An 18611-nucleotide genomic window follows, 5' to 3' on the forward strand; every position below is an offset into this window, starting at 1 on the left:
CCAGACCCACCATACCCCCCCGGGGCTCCGCCGCTGAGCAGAAGGGGCTCAGCCCTCACCGCGCTCCGTCCGTCGCTCGTCCGCTCCGTCCGCTCCGTCCCTTCCGCGCTCGGGCGCGCTCCGTGCGCGCTCCCCCCGCCCCAACCTCAGCCCCTTTTATCGCGCGGCCGCCGCAGTGATTGGTTCCCTGCTCCGAGCACCGCTCCTTTGTGTGCAACCGCCTCTCCCTCACCCGGCGGCCCCGGGCCCCAAAACCGCCTTCCCCCCACCCCCTCCGACCCCGACCCCCCCCCTCCCCCCATCCCCGGCCGTGGCTGCGGTGGCAGCGGAGTGGGGGTCCCCCCCGGCTCTGCACGGCCGCCCCCTTAAGCGAACGGAGCCGCGATGGTTTGGGGCGCTTTGTCCCGACGGTGGAGGGGGTTTTGTTTGGGGTCGGGGTTTTCGCCGGGAAAAGGGCGAAGGGCGGCGGCCCGGGGTGGGGGAAGCGGGGCAGGGACGGGAGCGCGCCCCCGTGCTGCTGTTGGCCGCGTGCGCGCGCACAGCGCGGAGAACGATCGCGGTGCAACGCATCGCTGCAAATCGCGGCGGCGGAGAGATCCCGATGGTCCGCGGGGTTTGCGTCCTTACAAAGCGACAGCGGGAGGGGAGGGGCGGCGGAACGGGGCCGCCGCTCCGAGGCCGCGCTGCAAACGGAGTCGGGCTGCACGCGGGGAGCGGAGCGCGTGGGCATCCACGCACACGCGGACGTGCATGCTCGTTTGCACCCACACGCGTGCACACGCGGACGTGAAAGCGCACGGCGCATGCGAGCTAACGTGCTCGCGCACCTGGACGCTTGTGTGCGCACATGCGGGTGCTCCCACGCGCGCGCACACACGCGTGCCCCGCTGTGTGCACGCTCACGGGTGCATGCAAAAGTGAACGCGTGCACAAGCATGCGCGTGCAGATTGGCGCGCGCTCACGCAGCCACTGGTGCGCGCGCACTCCAAGCGGTTGTTATGGCGACACGCGTGTTCCCGGCAACCGGGGGTTGGCTCTCTCCTCTCTGTGCCCTCCCCTGCCCTGCCCCCACGCACCGCCGCTCTCGCCGCGCCCGGAGTCCTCCCCGCCAGCAGGGGGCGCTGTGCCGCTCTTGGGGGCACTCTATCCGGCGGCGCAAGATGGCGGACGGGGGTTCCGTGTGCAGCTTCGTCTTCAAGAAACGCGGCTCAGCCGCGGGTAGGGGCCGGCGGAAGCGGCCCAGCAGCGACCAGGAACAGGGTGAGGGTCGTGGGGGGGTGGTATGCCCTGAGCTCGGCCCATTGCGGTGCCCGAGGGAGGCGAGGGAAGGCCTAGTGCCGCCCTGGGTCGTGCTCCCCCGCAGTGGGGCCTGGCCCTCGGGCGCTGAGTTGTCCCGGGATACCGTTATCCTCCCGCAGAGCGGCGGGTGTCCCCTTTCCGCCGAGCCCCGCGTTTCGGCTCCCCCAGCCCCCCTGAGCCCCGCGCTGTGCCCCGCAGAGAGCAGCGGCGAGGAGGGCAGCACGGTGGTGCGGAAGGAACGGCGGCGGGAGACCCCCAACCCCATGATCCAGAAGGTGAGGTGCCCGCGCGGCGCGGCGCTGTCCGGGGCTCGGGCCCATCCGTCCCTCACAGCCGCTGTCTGTTTGCCCTTCAGACGCGGAGGTGCGTGAAGGAGCGGCCCTCGTACGCACTGAGCAGCAGCGACGATGATGATCCGTCGAAGGGGATCGGAGTCACGTACAAATCGACGCGGTCGGCGGTAAGGAATGAGCCCAGATACGCTTCTGGGGTGAGGTCGGGTGGGACTGGCTGATCTCGTACTCAGTAATGTGCTTCTGCAAATGTGGAATCAGCTCTTATTGTTTCTTACCTGTAGATGCACCTCCCTGTCCCTTCCCTCCTAAAATACAAGCATTCTGTGCTAGGTTTATTCTTCTGATACTCTGCATCCATGGAGTTCAGCTAAGGTTGGTCTTTCCCTCTCAGAGGTGGAAATTAAAACCCCCGAGGTGTGACTAGGCTTGCTTAACACTGCAAAGTTCTCAGAAGAAGGTCCTCCCGAATCAGATTTGCTCAATTACTGGGCTCATATTGTCAGCTTTAGAGCACCTTCCTCTATAGCACCTTCATGTAACAAAGAAGGCACTCCCACCTTTATTCTTGTGAACAGCGATAGGGTAAAAGCTGCAGAGAGGTCAGTGTTTCCTTAGGATTGATGGGAGAAGAAACCTGAGGGTCTGTTAACATTTGGAGAGAAATCAGTTTTGAAGTTTGGGACATGGCTAAACATTGCTCTTCCCATTGTATTTTTCTCAAACACTCCTCTTCATCCAGTGAAATTGTGTGTATCAGTAAGAGCCTGGTCAAGATATGTGTAGGATTAAAAGCAAGTACCAGCGTTTACTGTGCTGATGCTTTTTTTTTTTCCTCTTCAGACCTGCTTCCTTACTCTCTGTGTTCCTTTTTTTGTGTGTAAAATGGGAATAGCATCCAGCCATCCTCAGTCAAAGATGCAAGATCAGACTGAGGTCTCATTGTTGCATTAGAGATTAATATGAAGAGTCATCTGTAATGTGGGAGCCAAGGGAGGGCAGCATGCTCTTACAAGGAGGCTTTGGGGCTCTAGAAGCTTTTGGCATGTAAGCTGGATTTGGTTTTAATTGAGGCTGGCTGTAATTATTCTTTGATTTCTGTGGAGCTGTTCCTGAAAAGCTGACAAAACCTAGGAAGAGGTGTCTGTTCCCTGTGTTCAAGAGGAACAAAAACCAAATTGCTGAATTAAAACTGCATGCAGGGTGTCCACAGCTGTGTTCAGAGTTCAGGTGTAACATCCTGCGTGTGGGCAGGGTGGTCTCATGATTGAAGTGTTGAACATGGGAGACCTGAGATCAGTTTCCAGTTAAGACAAGGCTAAGCTTGAAGGAGTAAATTGGAGACCAGTGTGTCCTGACTTTGCAGTCTAAAATCTGGAAGCAGTAAGTAATTAGCATCCTGTCTTCCACAAGTACTGGGCTGGATTCATGCTGGCAGGTGCTCAGAGAAGTTAGAAACCACTGGAGGATGAAGCAGGCCATGCCCAGTACTTATGACCCTGCAGGTCTCCGAGGGGCTCTCTGTCTCGTACAGGCTTTCTCTTTGCTGTTGTCACAAGTTGATCTTGCTTTTCAGAAACCTGTTGGCCCAGAAGACATGGGGGCCACAGCAGTGTATGAACTGGACACGGAGAAAGATAAAGATGCCCAGGCCATCTTTGAGCGCAGCCAGAAAATCCAAGAGGTCAGTCATCCTCACCTGTAACACTTAATGGTGTGCAGAAGGAGTGTGTGTGCTTACTCATCCCCTTTTGCATGCCAGGAGTTTGAGTCTTTTCTCCCCTGCAAATTTGAGAGGCCAAATGTGTTGCCCGTGTAAATAGGGGAACTTCCTGGTGTTACTGACTTCTTGGCATGGCCAGGAAGGGAGGTTGGTATTGAGGAAATAAAAGCTAACTTGAGACATGAAGGTCTTCTGACCCTTAATTGCCTTTCTTTTTCCTGTTGTAGGAACTGAGAGGAAAAGAAGATGATAAAATTTACCGTGGTATTAACAACTACCAGAAGTATGTGAAGCCCAAAGACACATCAATGGGAAACGCCTCTTCAGGAATGGTCAGGTAGGTTGGGATGAGCCTGGGATGGGGGAGAAAGTTTCAGATCTTGTCCACAGAGGCAGTTGTCTTGGGCTGAAACGTTGCTGTTCTTGCCAACTTGTTCCTATCTTAACGAGTCTGGTCCTTCTCCCACCCTTTCAGGAAAGGACCCATCCGTGCCCCAGAGCACTTGCGGGCCACGGTGCGATGGGACTACCAACCAGACATCTGTAAGGACTACAAAGAAACGGGGTTCTGTGGCTTTGGAGGTGAGTGGATCTTGCCTGCAAGTGAGTATGTACTGCACCTGATCTGTAAAGGAATCCAATCCAGATGGTGACCCCAAGTTTGTGGCACTAAGATGCACCCTTACTAATTCATAGGCCCTTGTTTGCACAGTTAGTATTTCCTCACCATGAGGTTATGTGGGGGGATTTCATGTTTCTTATCCCACTTCCTGTGTGGGTAAGTGCTAGAGCTCTCCCTGTGGCATCCAGAGCATGATGCTTGTGGCTTGTTGATCCTCAGAGGGAAATATGGCCTGCTTGGTCCTGCCCTGGAGCACACGTGGGTGGAGAAGCACTCGGGTTCCACCTCGTGCTGAGCAAAGCTCAGGCTGCCCCTGAGTGAGGTGTCCTGTGAGCAGCTATAGGCAATGGGGGAAGTGTTCACCCCTCCTCCTTTGTGCTTTTCAGACAGCTGCAAATTCCTCCACGACCGCTCGGACTACAAACACGGCTGGCAGATAGAACGGGAACTGGATGAAGGCCGGTACGGAGTCAATGGTACGGCACAGCCACAGCTCTCCTGCTCCCTAAACTAATGGGGAGTGAGGCCACTGGGTTCTGCCTTCTCTCACACTGTGGAGTGGATGCATCTTGCAGACTTCACTGTCTCAAACTGCAATGGGTTGATGAGGTAGAAAGAATTCATTCCACAGAGCTGTGGAACTCCCTGCTGCAGAATTTCCTTAGCACCAGTAACCACTGCCAGATTATCACTGACTGCTACCAGGGAGGATTACTTGCTCTGTGTGTCTGTACAGAGTGTAGCATTCTGCTGTTGCTGTTGGGTGAATCCCAGCAATGAGCAGTGTGGAGCTGGGGAGAAGGACAGAGCCATCTCCTGCACCACAGATGCCCAGGAGCTAGAAGGCTTTCAGGCTATGTCACATCATTATTTCTCACTCACTATCTGTATCTGTGGCCCAGGAATGCAGCTGAGTGCTGTTTGTGCAGTTTGCTTGTTTCCTGTGCAGTTGCAGGGAAGGGAACGTTCTCTGAGTTGGAGCTGAAGAGTTTAGTAACAGCTGTTTTGGAAAAAAAAAGCAAGTAAAAGATAGGGGACTGGAGGGTATGTTCCTTTATAGCAGCACGTGGGCGTAGCAGAAAATTTGCTCCTTGAGATGAGCAACAAGCACACTGGCTCATTAGACCTAATTATATCTCCATCCCACACATTACTGCCATCAGTGACACCCAGATGCTAGAACTCTGTTGTTTCCAGCAGATTCAATCCCACCTGCTGTACTTTCTCCATGTTCAGTATTCCATGCCCCATGTATCAGCTGGTCTGGCTGCTTCTGCTCTTGTTCCAGTCTGGTTAACTTTCTCTTGTGCAGATGAAGAAAACTATGAGGTGAGCAGTGATGAGGAGGACATGCCTTTCAAATGTTTCATCTGCAGAAGTTCCTTCAAGAACCCCGTGGTCACCAAGTAAGTGAAGGAGCCAAAAGTCCTGGAGTGATTGCATCCACTACTCATTCATTCATTCATTCAGTGTGGTAGCAAACGCTGCCATTGTCCACATGGTGGAAGGTGGAACGTGCTCATTGTCATTGTTTTTTTGGTGGGTGAGGAAAGCTTCTGATATCCAGGGAGTCTCATAACCATCTCAGGCATCTCCTTGGTCGGGATCTCAAGCCTTTGTTGTCCAAACACCTTTTGATCTCCACAGACACTGCCTGGTTGGTCGCCTTGCAGCAGCCACTGCTGTGCTGACAGGTGCCTGCTATCTCCGTGCTTCCCCCAGGGAATACCACGGCCTGTCTGGAAGAGCTCTCTGATGGCTGCATGCAGACATTCAGCCTCAGTGAAGCAGTGCTGAAATAGCTTTTATAAGGACAGCAGACAACATGGGGCCGATGCTGCAGAGGGAACTGTGCATCCAGCTCACTTCTGCATCCCTCAGGACTCAAGCAGTCAGTTACTTCTAGCTCCTGGATGCAGTGGGTGCATCTGGTGTCTGCCAGTGCCCTCTGTTTCTCCGTACAGGTGCAGGCATTACTTCTGTGAGAGCTGTGCCCTCCAACACTATCGCAGATCCCAGCGCTGTTATGTGTGTGACAAGCAAACCAACGGAGTCTTCAACCCAGCAAAAGGTGACGGTCACCTGTGGGAAAGGGGGGGGCTGATGTGCTGTTTGTCCTGGCTGCAGGTTGGAGCTCACAGGTAGAACTTCTCACAGCGTTTGGAGGGTCCAAGTCAGGGCCTGGGTGACTTCGGAGGTGTAAAAAGAGCATTTGTGTTTGCTCAGATGAGGAACTCGGGGAGGCTCATTTCTGGGGAGGGTGTTGGCAGTGAAGACAGCTTTTTCAATGCTATTGTTTGCAGGTCAGTAATCCACTGACAGAGCCTGTAACTGTAGCATCTGAAGCCCCGGGCTCAGTGAATGGTGGTGGTTCCTGGCTTAGCCTTTGTGTAGGCAAGTGATCTTTTGTAGGTGCTTTAGTTCTGGGAGGGAGGTGTGTTGTAAACTGGTCTGGGGCACCTGGCTTTGCTGTTGGACATCCCCTGGACTGGAGTCTCATTGTGCCTTTTCCTGCTTTTCAGAGCTCATGGCAAAATTGGAAAAACACAAAGGGGAGGAGGAGGAGGAAGAGGAGTCAGATCACTCAGACCATGGAGAAGACCCACACTAGCAAAGCACCCTGTTTTGTACGTAGCTGAATAAAGTTTTATGGGAAGAAGGCAGTGATTGCAGCCTTTGGGCCAGCAGCTGCAGCCATTGATGGTTCATCCAACCACTGATGGCTCAAATGGGGGCACAGGTGGCGCCAGCCTTCATGTGCTGCTGTGCGAAGGCACAGGACAATGAGTGAGCTGAGAGCTGTCCTCTGTGCCATCAGCAGGACCACACTGGGGGGGGGGGAAGGGGGGCAGAAGGAGGGGTTGAACTCTGTTCAGTTACTTTTCACAAGGTGGCGTTATTCATTTCACTCCTACCTTGGCAATTATCTTGCTTGTGCCCTGCCAGCTAGCCAGCACAAAAAACTACCCTGAAGTTACAGGGGGCAATCTCTGTCCTAAAATTTTAAGTCCATATTAAATTGGATCACACTGAATGCTGAAAGCAGGGAGAGGAATGAAAATTATTAGCTGCACCAAGTTTATCTGCCACCTTGGAAACGTGAACTCTTTGGGAAGTAAGCCAGACTTCTGCAGTTGGTTGTGATTTATTTGCAGCTCAGAGGAGTGTGTTCTCTCCTGTCTTTTTTGCTGCCTCTTGGTTTCTGGAAGTCAAGAGCTAAATGTCATAGGCAGGCTTTAGCATTTCAGTGGATAATACCACTGTGGAATCATCCTCAGGGATATAGAGGAGCTGCAGCACATCAACACAATCCCAGAGGTTTTATGCTGTCAGTGGTACTTTGCTTTATGATTGTTTTTTCCATGCTGCAAGTACCAGTAACCATCTCTGCCCAGGCTGCTGGGAGGGGATAAGAATTCTGGCAGGAAGCAAACTTAATCACGGGCTGAACTGCAAGATGCAGCCCCCTAAGTACAGAACGGAGCAGAGCATGAGGTTGCAGCAGCATCACTGCTGTGAGCCACTCCTCTGTCACCTTGCAGAAACTGCAGACTTAAAAACTTCAGAAATATTTTATTTGTTTTGGCAAAAAAAAACACTAGAGTAACAAACTGTGTCTGGGTTCAAGTAGTCTACAAACAGAAGGACGTGTTGCCAGCACCACTACTCCCCTCGACCACGCTTAGAGGACTGGAGTCTCAGTGCTTCATTTGAGAGTGGAAAGACCTCCAGCACCAGTGGTCCTTGGAAAGGTCAAACAAAAAGCCTTAAACACATCTCCAAAACCAAATGCTGTGGAAGGGAGGAGAGCTGCCACAGCCAGGAATCAAGGGCAGCGTGTGAAAAGCAAGCCAAGGACTGCTGTTTTTAAATCTGTCACTCAGGGATGATGGAACAGCAATGGCAATAGAGGGCTTAAAATCATTCTGTACATAATGTTCACAGAGGTGTTGTGAATAAGAGGACTGTGTGTGAAAATCCCTTTTCCTCCATGCCAAGTCAGGTCACTAAGAACACGCTGGTAGGAATATTCTGTGCTGTGAGAGCAGCTCAGCTAACAGAAGGCTGAGCTGGGTGTGCTGTGGGAGGTTAAAAAACCTGGTACACTGCACAGAAGTACACAGTAAAATTTGTTGAGCCAGGCAGCAATGGGAGGAGGGGCTGGAGTGCCCCATCTGACCCAGAGCTCAGAGCACACGGCCTCAACTGGGAGGAGACTTCAAAAGCTCTCTGCAGAACGGGAACAGAACTCAGTGCTGCAGAGGAACACCCGGTGCAGACCAGAACAGCATGGGGTTATCTTCTGTTTTTCATTTTCCACTTAATGCACTCCTTTCCCCACCCTCTAAAGTTACACAGTAACACTGCAACACCAACCTGACTAGCTCTAAGAAAAGGCCAGACCTAAGAGCTGCCTCCCTCCCCTTCTTAACTCCAAGGCACCCTTTGAAAAATAGAAAAATAGGGTCGTGCAGCCTTCACCTGTGATACAAGGAAGCCAGTGATTTTTAGAAACACAGGAAAAGAGACTGTAACTGGACACATTCACTCATGCTATTCCAGTGTTCTGCTAGTGCTCAGCTGCAAGAACTGGGATTTTGGGCACTGCACCAAACTGGAATACCTCACAGCTCTGGTCTGTCCATTTGGTTCCAGGCTTCCAAGTAAACAGGCAGCTGAAGCTCCTTCCCAAGGACCTGTAAACTCTTCTGTGTATAACATTCATCACCTTTTATGAACAGGAACAATAAATTACAATGTCCAGAACGCTGCTCCACAACCAAGTGCAGTCTGTTTATCTAGAATTCCCAGTCATCCACATCTAGCTGCTCCAGGTTTGATACCAGCCCAAAAATGCCACTGGGGTCCTGGGGCCGCGTTCCCTCGAAGTTAGTGATGGGTGTGACAGGGCGCAGCAGCTCAGGCAGTGCTTCAGAAGCACGGCGCTTGATCTGCGTGGAAAAGAGCTCAGCTGCTGAAATGCTTCTTCACACAGGCAGGCAGCAAGGGAGACAAGCACCCTCCTGTCTGCACTGGGAGATACACAATCTGCATCTCTTGCACACAGTCATTCCAGCGACACTTGTGTGATCCTGATGTTCCCCTCAGGGAGGAAGAGAAACTCAAGTGTCATGGGGCAGGGAGCTGCTGGAAGAGCCACCTCAGGCTCCCAGGAAACAGCTCACCCACCTTCCTAGAGAATGCAAGGATCACTAACCTGCACTACTGCTAATCACCAAGCTAACTTAATCCCTTCAGCATCCCAGAGAATACAGCAGCTCGTAATTCCCACCCTCAGCTTTGCAGACACAGGAAGTTGATGACTGCAGAAAAGCCGCTGCTCTGTATCTGTGCATTAAATGATCTCCTTACCTGCTTGAAAAAAGGATGATTAAGCAGAGCACCTGCACTTGGCCTGCAGAAGGGATTCAAACAAAATCAAAGAAGAAAACTAGTTAGTGCATTTTGACCTTTCAAGATGCCCATGTATTTCTCTTAGCAGTTCATCCTCACAACCCAGTCCCACCCATCCCCTCCTGTGCACCAGCTCTGGCACACTGTGAAGATTCAACACACTAACCACCCAGCAGAAAAAAAATGCTCTTAACTGCTCACAGTGTGGTCTGATGAGCACAAAAGACAGTGTAAGGACAGGGCAGGGACATTACTTCCCAGAAAAGGTTGCAAATTGTAGCTAGAAACTGTGAACTCTTCAGGGTCACTTAAGGAAAGCACCTCAAGACATTAATGCTGCTTCTGTTGCACATACTGACGTTATACAGAGCATGTCCTCACTCAGCTGTGGTTTAGGTCAAACTAAGAACAACTTTCACTGGCTCTCCTGGTTTACTCAGTACAAAAACTGTGCTCATGGCAGGCCCGTGAAGAGCAGCTTTGGCCTGGCTTTACCTGAAGTCTGGGTTCCTCTGGAGGCACTGCCCTACGAAGTTATGGAAGCAGGTGGAGAAGGTCCGAAGATAAGGGTGCAGGGTTGACTCTCCGTTGGCTGCTCTCACGTTGCTCACAGCCATGCTCTCACCCAGCCCATAGTTTGCACTTGAACGAGAGGTTTTCATGGTCAGCTCATCAGCAGGAATTGTGGTGGTGTCTAGCAGGCAGGGGACTGTTCCATTCAGCTTTTCCAAGAGCATCTGGAAGTGAAAGACATCCCACATATGCACACACAACAATTATAACTTCTCAGTAGATTTTTCATGTCCTCAGCATTTGGACATTCTGACACTAAAGCCTCAATACAGGAGCACAACAGTTCTGCAGAAAAAGCAGTGATGAGAAGGGAACTCAGGACATCCCTGTCTTCACAACCCAGAGCTGCAAGGCAGTTCTGCATGTTGAGATAAAAGATGTGCCTTCAAACCTTACCTGAGTGGAAGGCATGTCTTTAAATGGTACATGTCCATTTGCCAGCTCACAAGCAGTTATCCCTATGCTGTAAATGTCAGATTTTGCATCATATCCCTGAAGATTCTAGAAAAGAAGAAAAACAAAAATTGTAGACTGCAGTGCATAACAGGTGATGCCCATGATCTGCTATGTAGAACAAACTCAAATGATTTCAGCAGAAATCACACAACCCACACATAGGATTGGTCTGCTGTTGTAAGTAGCTTTAAGGTAAAGAGTTAAGATGTTTATCAAAAGAAAAAGCAGCACTGGGGCTGTTTGGTTTACTTCTCTCAGAACATACCCTAAAACCTCAGAAAGTTATGCAGAGGTATTATGTATTACAGAGCACAAACAGTAGTTGGTTTTTAAACACACCTGCTGCAAGACTTCAGGACTGAGCCAGGGTAGGACTTTGACGCTGTATTTGGGAAAGTCATGAACAACTTTGAGGCGTTGCCCATGGTTAATCATACTCAGGTTACTTCTCAGGCCAGAGAGGTACACCTTCCCATCTACAGAAATCAGGATGTGGCTGGCTTTCACACTCCTTAAAAGAACAAGAAAAATCAGTCAGGTTTCTGTCCCCAAAGGTTAATATTCCTTACAGCATCCCTAGGAACACTGCTAGCATAGAAGTACTCTACGGAGGATTCAAGGCAGGAACACTTACCTGGCCAACTTTTACAGTACATACCATGAAAGTACTGACCACTAGGATATTCAGCATTTAATATTGAGTTTCTCAACAGAAGGGGAATATCAGAGGAAAGGAAAAATATGCTGAAGGGTAGAAACAGTAAGCTAAGGAAGAAATTTTTAAAAGATTCAACCTTAACAAGCACCTAATGAAAGACTGAAAGCTTATTAGGAGACAGAATCCTAATGGCCATCCTGCATACTGTGCAAAATAGATACACAAGCATCAGCAGGACTCAATAAACCCACCCTGCTTTTCCCACAAGGAACATTTTTGTGGCAAGGAGAAATACAGGACTGGAGGCTGCAGACTCAAGACAAACCTCCCCACACTGTCAGTCTCAATTCAAAAACAATATACAGCACCTGAAGAAAGTCTGCCTGCCAACATAACTGTCGTGACTTCAGACAGACACTGGCCTTCAGGATACAGAGGTAAGTTTGTTTCAGTGACGAGTCTGTTTTTATTACTTTTACCTATGTACATAGCCCATATGGTGGATGTAATCAAGTGCTTTCAATACTCCTTGGAGGATATATGCAATAGCCAATTCACTCATCCCATCCATAAAATGGGTGCAGATGAGATCTTTTGCAGAGCCTAAAAAGAAGCAAAACATTTTGTCAGTGGTCAGAAAAACAAGGGTGTTTCAATAAAAATGTAACACCTCTTAAACTTTATTTAACAAGGTATGGTAGTCAGACAAAAACATACCCTCTTCACTTACCATAGGCCATGAAAGATGTCACTACCCATAGCTCATTGTCAGCTATGAATGTTGCTTTGTATGGCACAATGTTAGGGTGGTTGAAGAGCTTGGAAACATGAAGTTCCCCCTGAAAGCAAAAAAGATATGTAGATTAAATACAGTAAAAGCAAAAATATCAATACAGTACAGATAAGCACTGTTCTTGTCATCTGGTTCTCTCCTAAACGTACACTATGGTATTACAAGGTTCAGGTTACCTGCAAGAATGTGACCATTTCATTGGTGCAGGCTTCCAGGTTAACTCTTCTGACAGTGACATACTCCCCTGAGGGTTTATACCTGGCTAGATTTACAACCATCAAGTCTTCAAAGCCTCTGCCTGAAATAAAAGGCATTCAAGCTTCAGCAATATTTCTGCAAGTACACAGTTCTAAAGAATTCCTCCAATCCTTGCCCCTTAAATAACCTTTGCACGTTTTCTCAAACTATTTATGGCCTTACGAGTGAAAGAAAGTAACTGTTCCACCAGAAGTCATCTCCTTTAGCAGGTATCCCATTGATCCTAGTCAGTAAGATAATGTCATCCAGTCTTTCAAGCTCACAACTAAGCAGAAGTAAAATGATTCAGCCACAGCCCCTCCAAGGACAGGGAGAAAATTCAGGGTCCTTCTGCTGACTTTCTACTTCATACTCAGTACCATTAATTCACTACACACCTCCTTCAGTTGCAAACCTTTAGGGTAAGCATCTTAGTTTTATCAAAGTGATTTTAAAATCAAAGAGGAATCGCAGAACCACAGAATTGAAGGGACCTCTAGAGATCATCTAGTCCAACCCTCCTGCCAAAGCAGGCTCCCTAGACCAGGTTACACAGGGAAAGAGTGTTCTAACGTCAGAAAACAAACAACTAATCAAGACAAGGCCAACAAATCTGCAGCTTTTTTTTCCTGTAAAGCAGAATTCCAGTTCTCCAGCCCACCAGTAATATTACCTATGATAGTGAGCAACTCATAACAGCTGCTGTCTGGCAGGAAGGTGCTCATGGTGTCCCTCTTAGGGGAAGAAGCTATCGACTCGGAGCTCGCCTCATTTGTCTGGGGGGGAAAATGATGTCAGGTCATAAGAAATAAAGATCACGTGCTAGTGAAATCATCTGCTTCTTATGCTGTTGTACACACTCAATAAAACAACTGAAACTAGAAAAGACAATTTAACTGCTGTTAAAATAATATTAAATAGTTAAATGTCAATTGAAATCCAGGAGATGCCTCATTTCAGAAGATCCAGACATCTGTGTTTTAAACAAGTAACTGTAAAATGTTACACTTACTCACTCACTTGAAGCTACAACACCTTCAGAAATATTTGGACAAAGCCAATTACTGTTCCCCAGAACAGTTTAAGCACTGCTTTGCAGCAGCCATCTGTCTGCAGTTACTTACAAACTTCAGTGTCACCTGAGCAAAGGCCACAGAAGCACAGCTTGTTTCTAGCACGCTGCCCTGTGGCAGGCAGTACCCCGGCCTGCTGCTGGGGCTTCACTGCTTGCTGCAGAAGACAGCACAGCTGAAGCTACTGAGCTGAATGTGGAAGTGATGAACCACCTCAGAGAGGTACAAAGGTCAGACACACAAGAAAAATAAAACTCCAAATGAAAGAAAGAATTCAGCTGCAAAGAATTAGCACTTACAGGAGGGAAAAATAAAGGCCTCGCACCACACAGGGAATCAGCGTTCCCAAACCTGACAGCTTTTCTTTGCTACTTCTAACATAAAGCTACCTGCTTTATTTGCACACATCTTTTCAAGCAGCATTCTGCACAAGACAAACTGTAGTGTTCTTGCAAGTTGCTCTACACCTTGCAGCTCCCTTGAATTCCCAAAGTCACAAGGAGTGCATCCTAATGCAGATCTAAATTGATTCGGTGTCTAACAGCACATTTAGTTATCTCAAATTTCCAGCACATTTAACTCCTCCTGGTATTTGGAAGCTCAGCTCATTTCTTCCACCTCATTCTTCATCAATTGCAAACGCCCTTTATCAGACCTTTACTTGTGGCACGTGAAATAGAAAGGGCTCATACATTTTCCTACAGTGGCAGTGAATATTCATTTTTTCCATTGCTGAAAGAAGGAACATATCCTGTTCCACATTCAGGCAAGGGGAAATGCACTGCAACAAGCACAGACATCGTTTACCATAAATTACATTGGTTCAGTCTGATGATTCAGCTCCTGAGAAGCTTTCAGCTGGCCCTAAATGTACCTTGGGGGTAAGTTACTAGTCAGGCTTCCTAAGTTCTAGCTTTGCAGCTGATTTTGAATAACGTATGTTTTACCTCTCTCTGTCTACCTTAAAAATAAGTATAATTTTTGGTTGTGGGAAAAGGTGAAACTCAGTTTTGTGAACAGTGCTGTGATGCAGTTTCAACTCAAAACAACTGTAGCACAGGTACTTAGCTGGTGTCTGTTTCAGAGTAACTAACCCCTCTGATCTCAACAGGTCTAAAACCTTCATTCCAGCCACAGCATCACAGAGCACTGCAGCTTGGCTGAGGACACTGAACAGAAAGTTACTGCCTATTTCAAAGTTGTGGCAAAGCTGCTCGTCAATTCTGACTTTGACTGCATTACTAATTATTTCTTCCATCAATTTCACACAGTCCTGTCAACGTCAAGACTGCCAGGAGAGACACACAGGCAGATGGAAACCTCTGAAGCAGAAAGGCACCACCAAGGAAGTGAAAGCAGACAGCTCTGATAGCAGCGTTATGGAGCGATGGCAGCTGGTGAAACACTCAGCACTACAGAAGTGGTTTGCTTTATTCAAGTCCACTCCAGACAGAGCATAAGCCAACAAAACAGATGCAAAAATTAAATGAACCTTATTCATGGTTCAGACTGTTTCAACAGTAATGGAAAAAAGAATGCAAACTCTCCTTTAAGAAGTCTCCATCAGAGGTCTTCACTCACCTGTCTTCATGTTTGCAGTGACTGATAACTGAGAGTTAATGCAAAAGGAGCTCCACCAGAAAATTACCAATGTAAACTGAAATGTCACTTATGAAATACTGCAAAAAAAACCACTCCTTGGTGGTTTCACACAGGACAGCTTTTGGTGTATGGTTAAAAGCAAAAGCAGCTGCGAAATGAAGCCACGTATGACTTGCTTCACGGCACGACTTTCATGAACAGGCAGCTTTCAGCCTCATTGATCAGATTTTAATTGGAAATAGGTTTAATGAAACAGATCTAAAATAACTGTTATTATAAATGCCATAAGAAAATGAGTTACGTGATACTAGCAAAGATCTGCTTTTGCCAAATCACATTTATCTGAAGCAGGAAGGGGGAAAGTTTTGTTCTGCTGCCTCTCTCATCACCTCCCTATTCCTTCATCTCAACACATGCAAGAAAAATTTTCCTTCAGCCCCTTCCCCAATTATTTGCTGTTCTGTATAATCATGTGAGAAAAAGTAAGCTTTCATTTAGCTGTAAAAATAAGTCACCAATACCCCTGCTTTGTCCAAAAATCTGAGTACTTTTAACAAAAACAATACAGATGCTAATCTCAGTATTCCCTCAGTATAGCATAAGGCATGAATTTACCTGACTTTATATGAAACATTCCACATGTGCTGTGTATTTTCAACTTTGCTTGTGCCAGTAAATTATAGAAGTGGCATAAAATCAATTATCAGCAGCTTGAACTGACACAGTTACAATCAAATCACACTTAACTCTTCTTAATAATTAGCTTAAACTAAAGCAACATCTGCACAGAGAAATGTTTCAATGTGGTGTGAGCAGATGGGAAATAAGTTAGAGATCTATCCTGTCGTAAAGTGTGTTATTCTCTGAGCACTGCTCATCATGAACCATGCTGTGTGTAATCAGGGCCTGCAGAACAAAAAGCAAAGGCAAAATTCTCAACTGCTTCATTCTGGCTATATGGTTTTGAGCACAAATTCCACATTCACAAGTGACTCTAGTTTTTAAGAGGCAAAGCTCTCCAAGTGTGCAGAGAGTTGGCTCTGAAGAAGACCAGCCAACAGGAGACCAAGTCACCTCAGACTGAAAATTACACTGTATTCTGATGTCAGAGCCTCTCATGTAACTGCTCTCCAGAGAAAAGAAAGGAAATAAAAATCAACACGTTCAGAAAGGAACACTGGTTTAGAATGGCCAAAATAAATATAATTCAGGGCTCTTTTCAGAAGTTGTGCAGTCTAACTTCTTCCATTTATTCTAAAACAGTTCAGAGATTAGCATCATTCAAAAATCAGATCTTAATAATCTCAAAACAGAGACTCTTGGGCAGGTGGGGGACCAACCCCATACCACGAACCCAAGAGATGAAGTCCCAACTTCAGACCAGTCACAAAGTTTGCAAACCATACACCAAAACCTCCATGCCAGGGCGAAACCCGTCTCCACACTTGTAGAGCTAGGTATAGAGATGAAGTAATATAACTAAGGGAAAAAGAAAAATCAAACTTCCACAAGGATAATCTCCATGCAATGAACCACAGCACCACAGCCTGCAAACGCCACTTACTTTTCTCCGAGCGTCACCCTGAGGCTGCTCTGGAGTGAAGAAATTAATTGTTCACCAAGTTGTGTTCAACAGACACCCATTACAAATACAGTTGGAACATAGCAATGAAAACTGAGCACGTAACCCCACACTTCTTGACACCAAATAGCTACAAACATATTTTTCTGTACAAATGTTTAATTTACATCACAAATAATCAAACTGTCACACAAGAATAGGAATCAAAGGGATTCAGTAGGGCTACTATTTATATTCAACACAAAAGTAAACTGATGCTTAAGAAATGATGTACATTCTTAGCTTGAATACACAAGAAATAATCTAATGCCTATTTATTTGAAGCAGAAGCTCAAAGATCTATATAAGTCACTGATCAAGATTTCTGCATCCTAGCAGAACATTCTGCTTATTGCACACTGCAAAGCAGTGCAGAAAACAATCAGCTCTCGTACAGGCAGCACTGGGGAAGCCATCCTAACAGTTTCAAACTGCATTTTTACTCATGAATTATAATCTACCTTCTCAAACTGTCCAAAAACAGTACTGCCATCAACATGAAACTGATTTCCAAACGACTGGTTGGATGTTTCTGTTAACTTCACACAGCTAGTCAGCCTGAACAACTGCGTTTGGTGCTACCACCAGATGTACCCATCTCTTTTTCCTACTAGATATCTATTTTCAACCAAGTTAACAGGCCTTGAGGCTACAATAAAGCAATTCTAGCAAAGTCATTTAATGAGAGGAAAACTTACCTCCAAATAGTTCAAACTCCCTTAAGCCCTCAACAATGAACTTCTCAGAGACCCACCGCTAAGAGAAAAAATAACACCCCCCCCAATAATTAGTTACTTCCTTTAGAGACAAACTGCTCCCCTTTCCTCCCACACCCCCAAATAAAAGCAGAATCATAACACTTAACGGTGTTACTGTGGTCTGCAACCCATTAGCAACAGCCACCTCACTATGGACATGAATCTACATAATTTTTGCCACTACAAGGGCACACATGCAGCAAGCACACATGTATTACTGCTTCTCCTGAGTGGCATGCACTTGCAATAAGGTAGATTTTAGGTTATTAAAATGAGAGCTTTCACACATGCACACAAAGCAAAAACAGTAAGCGTGCTATGCTCCCTTACATAAAGATACAAAAGTTTGTTTGGGTGCAAAAATCAGTGCTTTTACAGAGACAACACCTTTGAGAACTTGAAGCATTTTGGCTACACAGTAACTAGGTGCAAAATTAAAACATGTACTGCAAAAGCATTGTTCTCTTCCAGAATTCATGCTTAAAAGTCAAGAGCAAGCATTGTCTGTGCAGAGATGTGCTTCTACCATTCTATTTGACTGTGCGATTCAAAGAAACGAGGAACAGAGAGCAGAAGGTGCAGTTTTAGGCTTGCAGTGCTGCATTAAACAGTCACAAACACTCCCGCGTTAGAACGTAGCAACAAAACAACGACAAAACAGATTGCGCCGTTCCGTGCAAGCAAGGGCGGTCCTGGAAAGCACCGCCCCGTGGGTGACAGTGACCGCACATCGCAACGTGATCACAACCACCGCGTTGGAAGTCATTAGAAGTGCTTTTCGCATGTGAAACCCGACCGCTTTGACGCTTGAAAACGCCGCCGTTTGTCATCCCAAGCGTTCCGTTCAGAGAAGCGGGGGGCGGTGCCGGGCCCCCCCCAGCTCCCCTCGTCCCGAGCGCAACGCAACGCGGCTTTAACGCGGGTTTTAGAGAGGTTCCCGTGACCCCGGGCGCGGTGCTTTCCAGGCGGCCCCGAGCAGGCCGCGGCCCGGTTTACCGGCTGAGGGGAGCTGGACGCCGTCTAACACTCACCCTAATCCGTTCGGGTTTACTTACAAGAAAAGACATGGACTCCGCGATCGCGCTACCTCACGCAGCTCACGTATTGAAGGGCAACCTAAGAGACGAGAGCGGTCGGCTCGCCCGGCTCGCCCGGCCCGGCCCGCTCCTCCCGGCCCTCACCTCCTCCTCAGGCTGCGGCCGCCTCGTACCGGTAGAGACGCTGCGTGTGACGTTAGCACGCCGGTCACGTGACGCACAACGTCTCGGCGCGCGTGTTTGACGTTGCTCGTAGTCCCGCGCGCGCGAAAGGCGGGAAGCGGATGGCGCCGCCATGTTGGTTCTCCTCAGGGTGCGGCCGGAGCCACTCCTCCCGCATGGATGCTTCGCGAGGACAGAGGAACGGCGGCTGCCTGTGCTCCAAGAGGCAAAGCCTTCATTAATCCCATCTCCATACACCTTGCTCTGACTGCGGTTCTGACTCCACCA

The 18611-nt window shown here is 48.1% G+C and overlaps 2 protein-coding genes across 7 annotated transcripts; one reads left to right on the forward strand and one right to left on the reverse strand.

The window, feature by feature from the left end:
• The first annotated feature begins 1150 nt into the window (after nt 1-1150).
• On the forward strand, nt 1151-6875 carry LOC136055484 (E3 ubiquitin-protein ligase RNF113A-like). Its single transcript, XM_065747263.1, has 10 exons — nt 1151-1261; nt 1499-1575; nt 1656-1760; nt 3170-3277; nt 3544-3653; nt 3792-3898; nt 4325-4414; nt 5251-5344; nt 5903-6009; nt 6461-6875. The coding sequence occupies exons 1-10, from the start codon at nt 1162-1164 to the stop codon at nt 6547-6549; spliced, it is 987 nt and encodes a 328-aa protein (XP_065603335.1). The 5' UTR covers nt 1151-1161; the 3' UTR covers nt 6550-6875.
• Nucleotides 6876-8128: 1253 nt separating this feature from the next.
• On the reverse strand, nt 8129-18345 carry STRADA (STE20 related adaptor alpha). Of its 6 annotated transcripts, none has more exons than XM_065747261.1 (12): nt 18180-18261; nt 17065-17122; nt 16310-16338; nt 12744-12846; nt 12010-12131; nt 11771-11879; nt 11520-11643; nt 10722-10893; nt 10323-10427; nt 9849-10090; nt 9312-9354; nt 8129-8890 (listed from the first exon to the last, which is right to left on the reverse strand). In XM_065747261.1, the coding sequence occupies exons 1-12, from the start codon at nt 18189-18191 to the stop codon at nt 8738-8740; spliced, it is 1272 nt and encodes a 423-aa protein (XP_065603333.1). In that variant the 5' UTR covers nt 18192-18261; the 3' UTR covers nt 8129-8737. The 6 variants fall into 6 exon arrangements, with proteins under 6 accessions (XP_065603333.1, XP_065603332.1, XP_065603327.1 ...); XM_065747260.1 differs by having other exon boundaries at nt 18156-18261; XM_065747255.1 differs by lacking the exons at nt 16310-16338; nt 17065-17122 and adding an exon at nt 18306-18345 and having other exon boundaries at nt 8130-8890; nt 18156-18240.
• Between the last annotated feature and the right edge of the window lie 266 nt (nt 18346-18611).

This window comes from Cyrtonyx montezumae, unplaced genomic scaffold (genome assembly GCF_038088225.1).
Source record: "Cyrtonyx montezumae isolate F1298 unplaced genomic scaffold, pur_monq_1.0 scaffold_43, whole genome shotgun sequence".
Lineage (NCBI taxonomy): Eukaryota > Metazoa > Chordata > Aves > Galliformes > Odontophoridae > Cyrtonyx > Cyrtonyx montezumae.